Source organism: Nerophis ophidion, linkage group LG04, assembly GCF_033978795.1.
Source record: "Nerophis ophidion isolate RoL-2023_Sa linkage group LG04, RoL_Noph_v1.0, whole genome shotgun sequence".
NCBI classification, from domain to species: Eukaryota; Metazoa; Chordata; class Actinopteri; order Syngnathiformes; family Syngnathidae; genus Nerophis; species Nerophis ophidion.
The window spans coordinates 14722397-14735965 of NC_084614.1; the positions used below are offsets into that span (position 1 = coordinate 14722397).

The 13569-nt window shown below is 42.9% G+C and overlaps 1 protein-coding gene across 3 annotated transcripts in view; it reads right to left on the reverse strand.

The window, feature by feature from the left end:
* Positions 1-13569, reverse strand: part of runx1t1 (RUNX1 partner transcriptional co-repressor 1) — a 102139-nt gene that overhangs the window by 14769 nt on the left and 73801 nt on the right. For 2 of the 3 annotated variants that reach the window (XM_061897181.1, XM_061897183.1), the window contains exons 7-9: positions 13478-13569; positions 3621-3819; positions 1953-2021 (exon numbers count right to left, since the gene is read on the reverse strand). The exon at positions 13478-13569 is cut by the window's right edge and continues 6 nt beyond it. In XM_061897181.1, the coding sequence (XP_061753165.1) occupies positions 1953-2021; positions 3621-3819; positions 13478-13569 (360 nt within the window). The remainder of the gene's footprint in view (positions 1-1952; positions 2022-3620; positions 3820-13477) is intronic. The other variant, XM_061897182.1, reaches the window with a different exon arrangement.

Sequence of the window (13569 nt, forward strand, 5' to 3'; positions counted from 1 at the left end):
TAAACATGTTTTATGGGCCAAAGCTTACAAATCACTTCAGAATGGATCGGACCATCATTTAAAAAAGTTTCCCTTTAGGGGACGTGTTTTTTGGTCCCCACTCTGTCAGAAGTCCCCTAAAGGTGACTGTGTACACAGAGCGATGTCCCCATTAAGTCAGAATTACCAGAACACACACACACACACACTTGAATATTGATCAGCAACTGTAAACAGTGTAAGGCAGACGCACTGCAAACTAAACAATAGCATATGACTACCAAGCGATAAATAGTCGCCTCACACTTGTCCCACTTAGCCTGACGTGTGGGATTGTGATCACATGGGAGACGGCGCAGGATTCGATTTAAATGCATATTAATCCGGCGCCGTTCAGGCACGGCCGCCATCTTCTCTTTATGTGCGCCGAAGAAGCCAGGAGAGAGAGAGAGACTCCCAGCGAATGGAAGAAAAGAATGACCCCCCCAACGGTGCCATGGGATCGAAACCGAAAGTTAACTTGGCACGAATGCAGCCAACCGCACCTGGTCGATCGAAACATCAATAGAACTGAAGAGAATAATACATGTTTGTGTGCGTGGATAAGAAACGGTGCCATTGTTTAGGTGGGGATGCCACGCCCTGGCCGGGATCGAAACCGAAAGTTAACTTGGCACGTGTGCAGCCGACCGCACCTGGTCGATCGAGACATCAATAAAACCGGAGTGAATAATACGGATGTGTGCGTGGATAAGAAACAGGGTGAGATTGTGTTAGCATTTTTAAGCTAGCCTGCGGGCTAGCACGAGCTTTGCCTCTCCAGGAAATGAGCGATGTCACCGATTCGCGTAAAATCCAACGGTGACGTCACTTGGCAATTACTCCATCAGCACTGAGAGCGCACTACGCCAAAACTACTCCCAGGTAATTTGTGGACATTTCCAATGCCAACAAAGAAACTGACTAGGATAAGGCTCCACTTTTTTTTTGCGCTAGGTTGATGCTAACATATGTTGGCTTTGCTACTGAGGCGCTACCGATTAGCAGTAGCGATTTTACATAGCGATTTCAACGCCTCCTCATGTGTTAGTGAAAACTACAAGTACGACCGAGATGCACGTGATGATCAAAGAGCTGGCGTGTAACAATGACAATACTTACAGTATGAACACTTTGTTGGGCGCAACAAAGAAAAAAAAGAAAAAAAAAAGACACACCATAAACTATACACTACTGCCATCTAACCTCTTGGACTTGCTACTGTAATTGCAACCTGATGTCATACCTGAAAAATGAGATCCATCCATCCATCGATTTTCTACCGCTTATTTCCATTTGGGGTCGCGGGGGGCGCTGGCGCCTATAAAAAACAAGCCCGAATGCAGCTGAGACAGGCTCCAGCACCACCCGCCACCCCGAAAGGGACAAGCGGTAGAACAATGGATGGATGGAAACAAGATATAACAACTGGACAGGACAGTAGTTGTCATAATCAGCTCGTTTTTAATTATTGCAAAAAAAATGTCATTAACAGTTAATATTTATTAACACACATAGAAGAATGAAAATTTGGTACCTTTATCAAATTGGTATCCCTATTCATGACACAGTAAGTTCCATGATGCGGACACGTTTGTTACCGGATCCTTTCTAATGCTGCCTTAGAGACTTTTGTATGTGTAAGTAATATGCAACTATACTTGTTTATATTGATAAATGTGCTGTTTTATATTTTTCTATCATTAGTACCAATGTCTAGCTTGTGTGCTATTGTTCGCTTAGCTGTTGCGTAGCTGCTAGTTACGAGTAGCCTCGCATGTTTACAAGAAGTGTCTCGATACAACTTTTTTCACTTGAGGTGCAATACTGATATTGGGACCTTGAATATTCGACGATACTGATACCGATACTGATATCATATCCGCAGGAATCGTGTGTGTGTGTTTGTGTGTGTGTGTGTGTGGGTTGCTCACCGGCTTTCTTCCAGATTTCTTCAGGGACATAACCAGACACAGGTCGCTGCAGGAGCTCCCTGTGAATTTCTGTAGAGGGTGGACAAAAAAAAAACAGCAAAAAAACAGGTTGTTATCGTCTTCCACGACATGATGCATGATGGGAAATGAAACGGGCAGTTGTGTGGATAGCCGGAATAACATAGATGTCCTTTGAAAAAAGAAAAAAGGGGCTCAAAACACACTTTTCCAGGAGCGGCTTTTTATGTCGTCATGAAGGGGGAAAATGTCTTCAACAGGCTTCACTACACATCTTAAAAGGAGCTATCTGTCAGTCAGCTCCAGACGTGGGAGCTGCCTGTTTGATTGTGTAGGTTTTCTTCAGCTAATATGCTAACCTAGCACGATGTTGAAATGCAATGTTAGCATGTAGCTCACACAAATGCTCGTGTTGCTAAGTTAGCATGATGTTAAAATGTAATGTTAGCATGTAGCTCACATAAATGCTCGTGTTGCTAAGTTAGCATGATGTTAAAATGTAATGTTAGCATGTGGCGCACATAGCTATGGTCGTGTTGCTAACCCAGCATGATGTGAAAATGTAATGTTAGCATGTGGCTCACATAGCGATGTTAGTGTTGCTAACCCAGCATGATGTTAAAATATAATTTTAGCATGTAGCTCACATAGCTACGCTCGTGTAGCTAACTTAGCATGATGTTAAAATGTAATGTTAGCAGGCAGCTCACATAACTGTGCTAGTGTTGCTAACTGAGCATGATGTTAAAATGTAATATTTGCGTGTAGCTCATTTAACTAAGCTAGTGTTGCCAACCTAGCATGATGTTAAACTTTAATTTTAGCATTCAACTTAAAAAGCTGTGCTAACCTAACATGATGTTAAAATGCAATGTGAGCATGAAGCTCACATTGCTATGCTAGTATCGCTAATCGAGCATGATGCTAAAATATAACGTTAGCATGCAACTCACAAAGCTGTGCTAGTGTTGCCAACCTAGCATGATGTTAAAATGTAATGTTAGCATGCAAATCACATAGCTGTGCTAGTATTGCCAACCTAGCATGATGTTAAAATTTAATGTTAGAATTTAGCTCACAAAGTTATACTAGTGTTGCTAACTGCGCATGATCTTAAAATCTAATATTAGCATGTAGCTCATATCGCTAAGCTAGAGTTGCTAAGCTAGAATGATGTTAAAAGGTAATGTTCGCATTTAACTCACTAACCTCTGCTAAACTAGCATTACGTTCAAATGTAATGTTAGCATGTAGCTCATATTGCTATGCTAGTGTCACTAACCTAGCATGATGCTAAAATGTAATGATAGCATGTAGCTCACATAGCGATGTTATTGTTGTTAACCTAGCATTATGTTAAAATGTAATGTTTCCATGTAGCTCACATTGCTGCGCTAACGTTGCTTACCCAGCATGATGTTCAAATGTAATGTTAGCATGTAGCTAACATAGCTATGCTCATGTTGCTAACCTAGCATTACGTTCAAATGTAATGTTAGCATGTAGCTCACATAGCTATGCTAATGTTGCTAACATTTGTGCTAACATCTAAGCTCCACACACAAAATGGTCACATGTAATAGTTTGTGTAGGTCTCAGCAGACATAATTAGTGTGGGATGTAAACAAAGAGTGTGAGATGTAAACAAACCTGACAGTGTGTTGTCCTGCCCTGCCGGGCTCTGCTGCCTGGACTGCCCTCCGCCGCCGCCGCCCTTCTTCAGCTCCTCGGCGTCGCTGTAGCGCCGTATCCAGTGGTTGAGCTCCTCGCGGTCGGCCTCCTGGCAGCGGCGCAACACGGTCAGCGAGCGCCGCGTCTTCTCCACCATGTCCATGATGCAGTTCAGCAACTAGGGGGCGATCAAGGCACACCAGCTGCTGAGTTGACACATACTCATACACAACACTTATGATACAATCCTTATATGGCCAACACTTCCTCTTCCTGTTGACCATATCACACACTATATATGTGCAGTACTACACTGTACTTAATGCTATACATGTGCAGTACTACACAGTACTTGGTAGTATACTGTCCAGTACTATACATGTGCAGTACTACACAATAGTTAGTAGTATACTGTCCAGAACTATATATATATGCAGTACTACACAGTAGTTAGTAGTACTAACTACTGTGTAGTACTGCATAGGTATAGTACTGGACAGTATACTACTAACTGAGTAGTATACTGGCCAGAACTATACATGTGCAGTACTACACAGTAGTTAGTAGTACTTAGTAGTATACTGTCCAGTACTATACATGTGCAGTACTACACAGTAGTTAGTACTACTAACTACTGTGTATTGGGGATTACAGAAGCCAGTAAACACGCTAGCGGGTCTACCAGGTACTACGCAGTAGTAGGTACTAGTAACTACTGTGTAGTACTGCACATGTATAGTACAGGATAGTATAAGTTAGTAGTATACTGGCCAGTACTATACATGTGCAGTACTACACAGTACTTAGTAGTATACATGTGCAGTACTACACAGTACTTGATGGTATACTGTCCAGTACTATACATGTGTAGTACTACACAGTACATATTAGTATACTGTCCAGTACTATACATGTGCAGTACTACACAGTACTTGATGGTATACTGTCCAGTACTATACATGTGTAGTACTACATAGTACATATTAGTATACTGCCCGGTACTATACACGTGCAGTACTACACAGTAGTTAGTAGTATACTGTCCAGTACTATACATGTGGAGTACTACACACACAGTAGTTAGTAGTATACTGTCCAGTACTATACATGTGCAGTACTACACAGTACTTGGTAGTATACTGTCCAGTACTATACATGTGTAGTAAGTACTATACAGTACATATTAGTATACTGCCCAGTACTACACATGTGCAGTACTACACAGTAGATAGTAGTATACTGTCCAGTACTATAAATGTGCAGTACTACACAGTAGTTAAAAGAAAACTTTCCAGTACTATACATGTGCAGTACTTCATAGTACTTAGTAGTATACATGTGCAGTACTACACAGTACTTGATGGTATACTGTCCAGTACTATACATGTGTAGTACTACACAGTACATATTAGTATACTGCCTAGTACTATACACGTGCAGTACTACGCAGTAGTTAGTAGTATACTGTCCAGTACTATATATGTGCAATACTACACAGTACTTAGGAGCATACTGTCCAGTACTATACATGTGCAGTACTACACAGTACTTGGTAGTATATTGTCCAGTACTATAGAAGTGCAGTACTACACAGTACTTGGTAGTATATTATCCAGGACTATACATGTGCAGTCCTACACAGTACTTAGTGGCATACTATCCAGTACTATACATGTGCAGTACTACACAGTAGTTAGTAGTATACTGTCCAGTACTATATAGGTGCAGTCCTACACAGTACTTAGTAGCATACTGTCCAGTACTATACATGTGCAGTCCTACACAGTACTTGGTAGTATATTTTCCAATACTATACATGTGCAGTACTACACAGTACTTGGTAGTATATTTTCCAGTACTATACATGTGCAGTACTACACAGTACTTAGTAGCATACTGTCCAGTACTATACGTGTGTAGTACTACACTATACTTGGTAGTATATTGTCCAGTACTATACATGTGCAGTACTACACAGTACTTAGTAGTATACTGTCCAGTACTATATATGTGCAGTACTACACAGTACTTAGTAGCATACTGTCCAGTACTATACATGTGCAGTACTACACAGTACTTGGTAGTATATTGTCCAGTACTATACATGTGCAGTACTACACAGTACTTAGTAGCATACTGTCCAGTACTATACGTGTGTAGTACTACACAGTACTTGGTAGTATATTTTCCAGTACTATACATGTGCAGTACTACACAGTACTTGGTAGTATATTGTCCAGTACTATACATGTGCAGTACTACACAGTACTTGGTAGTATACTGTCCAGTACTATACATGTGTAGTACTACACAGTACATATTAGTATACTGCCCAGTACTATACACGTGCAGTACTACAAAGTAGTTAGTAATATACTGTCCAGTACTATACATGTGCAGTACTACACAGTACTTGGTAGTATATTGTCCAGTACTATACATGTGCAGTACTACACAGTACTTGGTAGTATATTTTCCAGTACTATACATGTGCAGTACTACACAGTACTTAGTAGCATACTGTCCAGTACTATACGTGTGTAGTACTACACTATACTTGGTAGTATATTGTCCAGTACTATACATGTGCAGTACTACACAGTACTTAGTAGTATACTGTCCAGTACTATATATGTGCAGTACTACACAGTACTTAGTAGCATACTGTCCAGTACTATACATGTGCAGTACTACACAGTACTTGGTAGTATATTGTCCAGTACTATACATGTGCAGTACTACACAGTACTTAGTAGCATACTGTCCAGTACTATACGTGTGTAGTACTACACAGTACTTGGTAGTATATTTTCCAGTACTATACATGTGCAGTACTACACAGTACTTGGTAGTATATTGTCCAGTACTATACATGTGCAGTACTACACAGTACTTGGTAGTATACTGTCCAGTACTATACATGTGTAGTACTACACAGTACATATTAGTATACTGCCCAGTACTATACACGTGCAGTACTACAAAGTAGTTAGTAATATACTGTCCAGTACTATACATGTGCAGTACTACACAGTACTTGGTAGTATATTGTCCAGTACTATACATGTGCAGTACTACACAGTACTTAGTAGCATACTGTCCAGTACTATACGTGTGTAGTACTACACAGTACTTGGTAGTATATTGTCCAGTACTATACATGTGCAGTACTACACAGTACTGGGTAGTATATTTTCCAGTACTATACATGTGCAGTACTACACAGTACTTAGTAGCATACTGTCCAATACTATACGTGTGTAGTACTACACTATACTTGGTAGTATATTGTCCAGTACTATACATGTGCAGTACTACACAGTACTTAGTAGTATACTGTCCAGTACTATATATGTGCAGTACTACACAGTACTTAGTAGCATACTGTCCAGTACTATACATGTGCAGTACTACACAGTACTTGGTAGTATATTGTCCAGTACTATACATGTGCAGTACTACACAGTACTTGGTAGTATATTGTCCAGTACTATACATGTGCAGTACTACACAGTACTTAGTAGCATACTGTCCAGTACTATACGTGTGTAGTACTACACAGTACTTGGTAGTATATTTTCCAGTACTATACATGTGCAGTACTACACAGTACTTGGTAGTATATTGTCCAGTACTATACATGTGCAGTACTACACAGTACTTGGTAGTATACTGTCCAGTACTATACATGTGTAGTACTACACAGTACATATTAGTATACTGTCCAGTACTATACATGTGCAGTACTACACAGTACTTGATGGTATACTGTCCAGTACTATACATGTGTAGTACTACATAGTACATATTAGTATACTGCCCGGTACTATACACGTGCAGTACTACACAGTAGTTAGTAGTATACTGTCCAGTACTATACATGTGGAGTACTACACAGTAGTTAGTAGTATACTGTCCAGTACTATACATGTGCAGTACTACACAGTACTTGGTAGTATACTGTCCAGTACTATACATGTGTAGTACTATACAGTACATATTAGTATACTGCCCAGTACTACACATGTGCAGTACTACACAGTAGATAGTAGTATACTGTCCAGTACTATAAATGTGCAGTACTACACAGTAGTTAAAAGAAAACTTTCCAGTACTATATATGTGCAGTACTTCATAGTACTTAGTAGTATACATGTGCAGTACTACACAGTACTTGATGGTATACTGTCCAGTACTATACATGTGTAGTACTACACAGTACATATTAGTATACTGCCTAGTACTGTACACGTGCAGTACTACGCAGTAGTTAGTAGTATACTGTCCAGTACTATATATGTGCAATACTACACAGTACTTAGGAGCATACTGTCCAGTACTATACATGTGCAGTACTACACAGTACTTGGTAGTATATTGTCCAGTACTATAGAAGTGCAGTACTACACAGTACTTGGTAGTATATTGTCCAGGACTATACATGTGCAGTCCTACACAGTACTTAGTGGCATACTGTCCAGTACTATACATGTGCAGTACTACACAGTAGTTAGTAGTATACTGTCCAGTACTATATAGGTGCAGTCCTACACAGTACTTAGTAGCATACTGTCCAGTACTATACATGTGCAGTCCTACAAAGTACTTAGCAGTATACTGTCCAGTACTATACATGTGCAGTACTACACAGTACTTAGTAGTATACTGTCCAGTACTATACATGTGCAGTACTACACAGTACTTAGCAGTATACTGTCCAGTACTATACATGTGCAGTACTACACAGTACTTAGTAGTATACTGTCCAGTACTATACATGTGCAGTCCTACACAGTACTTAGTAGTATACTGTCCAGTACTATAAATGTGCAGTACTAGACAGTAGTTAAAAGAAAACTGTCCAGTACTATACATGTGCAGTACTACACAGTACTTAGCAGTATACTGTCCAGTACTATACATGTGCAGTCCTACACAGTACTTAGTAGCATACTGTCCAGTACTATACATGTGCAGTACTACACAATAGATAGTAGTATACTGTCCAGTACTATAAATGTGCAGTACTAGACAGTAGTTAAAAGAAAACTGTCCAGTACTATACATGTGCAGTACTACACAGTACTTAGTAGCATACTGTCCAGTACTATACATGTGCAGTACTACACAATAGATAGTAGTATACTGTCCAGTACTATAAATGTGCAGTACTAGACAGTAGTTAAAAGAAAACTGTCCAGTACTATACATGTGCAGTACTACACAGTACTTAGTAGCATACTGTCCAGTACTATATAGTTGCAGTCCTACACAGTACTTAGTAGCATACTGTCCAGTACTATACATGTGCAGTACTACACAGTAGTTAGTAGTAAAGTAATGAAATAAAATAGAAGAGGATTAAGAGTGCTAAAAAAATTAAAAATAAATTCACATCCAAATCACAATTTTTATTTATTCTGCTTCTAAATTGATTTTTATATATTTTTTTTAAATGATAAAAGATACTAAATGAAAAAAATTATATATATATATATATATATATATATATATATATATATATATATATAATTTTATTAATAAGAAAAATAAGTATATATCCATCCATCCATCCATCATCTTCCGCTTATCCGAGGTCGGGTCGCGGGGGCAACAGCCTAAGCAGGGAAACCCAGACTTCCCTCTCCCCAGCCACTTCGTCTAGCTCTTCCCGGGGGATCCCGAGGCGTTCCCAGGCCAGCCGGGAGACATAGTCTTCCCAACGTGTCCTGGGTCTTCCCCGTGGCCTCCTACCGGTTGGACGTGCCCTAAACACCTCCCTAGGGAGGCGTTCGGGTGGCATCCTGACCAGATGCCCGAACCACCTCATCTGGCTCCTCTCGATGTGAAGGAGCAGCGGCTTTACTTTGAGTTCCTCCCGGATGGCAGAGCTTCTCACCCTATCTCTAAGGGAGAGCCCCGTCACACGGCGGAGGAAACTCATTTCGGCCGCTTGTACCCGTGATCTTATCCTTTCGGTCATGACCCAAAGCTCATGACCATAGGTGAGGATGGGAACGTAGATCGACCGGTAAATTGAGAGCTTTACCTTCCGGCTCAGCTCCTTCTTCACCACAACGGACCGGTACAACGTCCGCATTACTGAAGACGCCGCACCGATCCGCCTGTCGATCTCACGATCCACTCTTCCCTCACTCGTGAACAAGACTCCTAGGTACTTGAACTCCTCCACTTGGGACAGGGTCTCCTCCCCAACCCGGAGATGGCACTCCACCCTTTTCCGGGCGAGAACCATGGACTCGGACTTGGAGGTGCTGATTCTCATTCCGGTCGCTTCACACTCGGCTGCGAAACGATCCAGTGAGAGCTGAAGATCCCGGTCAGATGAAGCCATCAGGACCACATCATCTGCAAAAAGCAGAGACCTAATCCTGCGGTTACCAAACCGGAACCCCTCAACGCCTTGACTGCGCCTAGAAATTCTGTCCATAAAAGTTATGAACAGAATCGGTGACAAAGGACAGCCTTGGCGGAGTCCAACCCTCACTGGAAATGTGTTCGACTTATGCGGACCAACCTCTGGCACTGATCGTACAGGGAACGGACCGCCACAATAAGACAGTCCGATACACCATATTCTCTGAGCACTCCCCACAGGACATCCCGAGGGACACGGTCGAATGCCTTCTCCAAGTCCACAAAGCACATGTAGACTGGTTGGGCAAACTCCCATGCACCCTCAAGAACCCTGCCGAGAGTATAGAGCTGGTCCACAGTTCCACGACCAGGACGAAAACCACACTGTTCCTCCTGAATCCGAGGTTCGACTATCCGACGTAGCCTCCTCTCCAGTACACCTGAATAAACCTTACCGGGAAGGCTGAGGAGTGTGATCCCACGATAGTTGGAACACACCCTCCGGTCCCCCTTCTTAAAGAGAGGAACCACCACCCCGGTCTGCCAATCCAGAGGTAGCGCCCCCGATGTCCACGCGATGCTGCAAAGTCTTGTCAACCAAGACAGCCCCACAGCATCCAGAGCCTTAAGGAACTCCGGGCGGTTCTCGTCCACCCCTGGGGCCTTGCCACCGAGGAGCTTTTTAACTACCTCAGCGACCTCAGCCCCAGAAATAGGAGAGACCACCACAGATTCCCCAGGCACTGCTTCCCCATAGGAAGACGTGTTGGTGGGATTGAGGAGGTCTTCGAAGTATTCCTTCCACCTATCCACAACATCCGCAGTCGAGGTCAGCAGAACACCATCCGCACCATACACGGTGTTGATAGTGCACTGCTTCCCCTTCCTGAGGCGGCGGACGGTGGTCCAGAATCGCTTCGAAGCCGTCCGGAAGTCGTTTTCCATGGCTTCCCCGAACTCTTCCCATGTCCGAGTTTTTGCCTCCGCGACCGCTGAAGCTGCACACCGCTTGGCCTGTCGGTACCTGTCCACTGCCTCCGGAGTCCTATGAGCCAAAAGGACCCGATAGGACTCCTTCTACAGCTTGACGGCATCCCTCACCGCTGGTGTCCACCAAGGGGTTTTAGGATTGCCGCCCCGACAGGCACCAACTACCTTGCGGCCACAGCTCCGATCTGCCGCCTCGACAATAGAGGTGCGGAACATGGTCCACTCGGACTCAATGTCCAGCACCTCCCTCGTGACATGTTCAAAGTTCTTCCGGAGGTGGGAATTGAAACTTTGTCTGACAGGAGACTCTGCCAGACGTTCCCAGCAGACCCTCACAATGCGTTTGGGCCTCCCAGGTCTGTCCGGCATCCTCCCCCACCATCGCAGCCAACTCACCACCAGGTGGTGATCGGTAGAAAGCTCCGCCCCTCTCTTCACCCGAGTGTCCATAACATGAGGCCGCAAATCCGATGACACAACTACAAAGTCGATCATGGAACTGCGGCCTAGGGTGTCCTGGTGCCAAGTGCACATATGGACACCCTTATGTTTGAACATGGTGTTTGTTATGGACAAACTGTGACGAGCACAAAAGTCCAATAACAAAACACCACTCGGGTTCAGATACGGGCGGCCATTCTTCCCAATCACGCCTCTCCAGGTTTCACTGTCGTTGCCAACGTGAGCGTTGAAGTCTCCCAGTAGGACAAGGGAATCACCCGGGGGAGCACTTTCCAGTACTCCCTCGAGCGTTCCCAAAAAGGGTGGGTACTCTGAACTGCTGTTTGGTGCATAAGCACAAACAACAGTCAGGACCCGTCCCCCCACCCGAAGGCGGAGGGAGGCTACCCTTTCGTCCACCGGGTTGAACTCCAACGTACAGGCTTTGAGCCGGGGGGAAACAAGAATTGCCACCCCAGCCCGTCGCCTCTCACTGCCGGCAACGCCAGAGTGGAAGAGGGTCCAATCCCTCTCGAGAGAAGTGGTTCCAGAGCCCTTGCTGTGCGTCGAAGTGAGTCCGACTATATCCAGCCGGAATTTCTCGACTTCGCGCACTAGCTCAGGCTCTTTCCCCCCCAGTGACGTGACGTTCCACGTCCCAAGAGCTAGCTTCTGTAGCCGAGGATCGGACCGCCAAGTGCCCTGCCTTCGGCTGTCGCCCAGCTCACAATGCACCCGACCTCTATGGCCCCTGCTATGGGTGGTGAGCCCATTGGAGGGGGGACCCACGTTGCCTCTTCGGGCTGTGCCCGGCCGGGCCCCATGGGAACAGGCCCGGCCACCAGGCGCTCGCCATCGTGCCCCACCTCCGGGCCTGGCTCCAGAGGGGGGGCCCCGGTGACCCGCGTCCAGGCGAGGGAAATCTGGGTCCATGATGTTTCTTCTTCATAAAGGTCTTCGAGCTGCTCTTTGTCTGATCCCTCACCTAGAACCTGTTTACCTTGGGAGACCCTACCAGGGGGCTTTATGCCCCCGGACAACATAGCTCCTAGGATCATTGGGACACGCAAACTCCTCTACCACGATAAGGTTGCAGCTCAGAGAGGAGATAAGTATATATATTTTTTCAAAATGTAACTCACTTTACAGTAGGGGGAATACAATTTTTTTTTAGATTTTAATTCATTACAATTTTAAATCGATTTAGAAGTTTCAAGAACCAAATTGTAAAATACATTTTATTATTTTGTTTTTGGAAATTTTATGACATTTTGTAAAGACTAAATATGTAGATCACACAAAAACTCATTATTTATTATTATTGATAGTTGTTGTTTTCATAAATTATGTTATAGTTAGTAGTCTAGTGTATAGTACTATACATGTGCAGTACTACACAACAGTAGTAAAGTAATAATAAAATAGTACACTGCTAAAAAAAAAATCGACTCACATCCAGATTGCGATTTTTATTCATTAAAATTTTGAATTGTTTTTATAATTTATAAGAATGGATTTAGAACTGGGATCCTCAAGCTGTGTACGCCAATCCCCCCTCCCAATTTAATTAAAGTAAAGTATTTTATTTTGCTATAATCAAACACAGTGTTACTGTTCAAAATGTGTGCCCAACAATATTAGATAAAACATCTGTCGTGTTTTTAATGAATAATTGGGCCTACTATGCTACTGTACTTTAATGTTGGTCATGACGGTGATATGTGGAAATTTTATATACGTTCAATAAAAAAATTCATAAATATACATTTTTATCTTTTTATCAATTTCTATTACATTTTAAAATCAATTTTTATTGATATCGTTATTAATATTATGATTTTTTAGACAATATTTTGTAGTATACTGTACACAGTGTACAGTACTATACAAGTGCAGTACTACACATTAGTTACTAGTAGTAGTAGTAGAAGTAGTAGTAGTAGAAGTAGTAGTAGTAGTAGAGGGTGGTTAGTAGTAGAGATGTGTGTATGCAGTGTGTAAAAGTGTAAATATAAAAATGTTATTACTTTTCTTACATGGTCAAGGTGTTTCCACTCCTCTGCCCACTCTCTCTCTGTCAGACGGTGGTCGATCATCTCCTCCTGTCTCCCCCCACCAT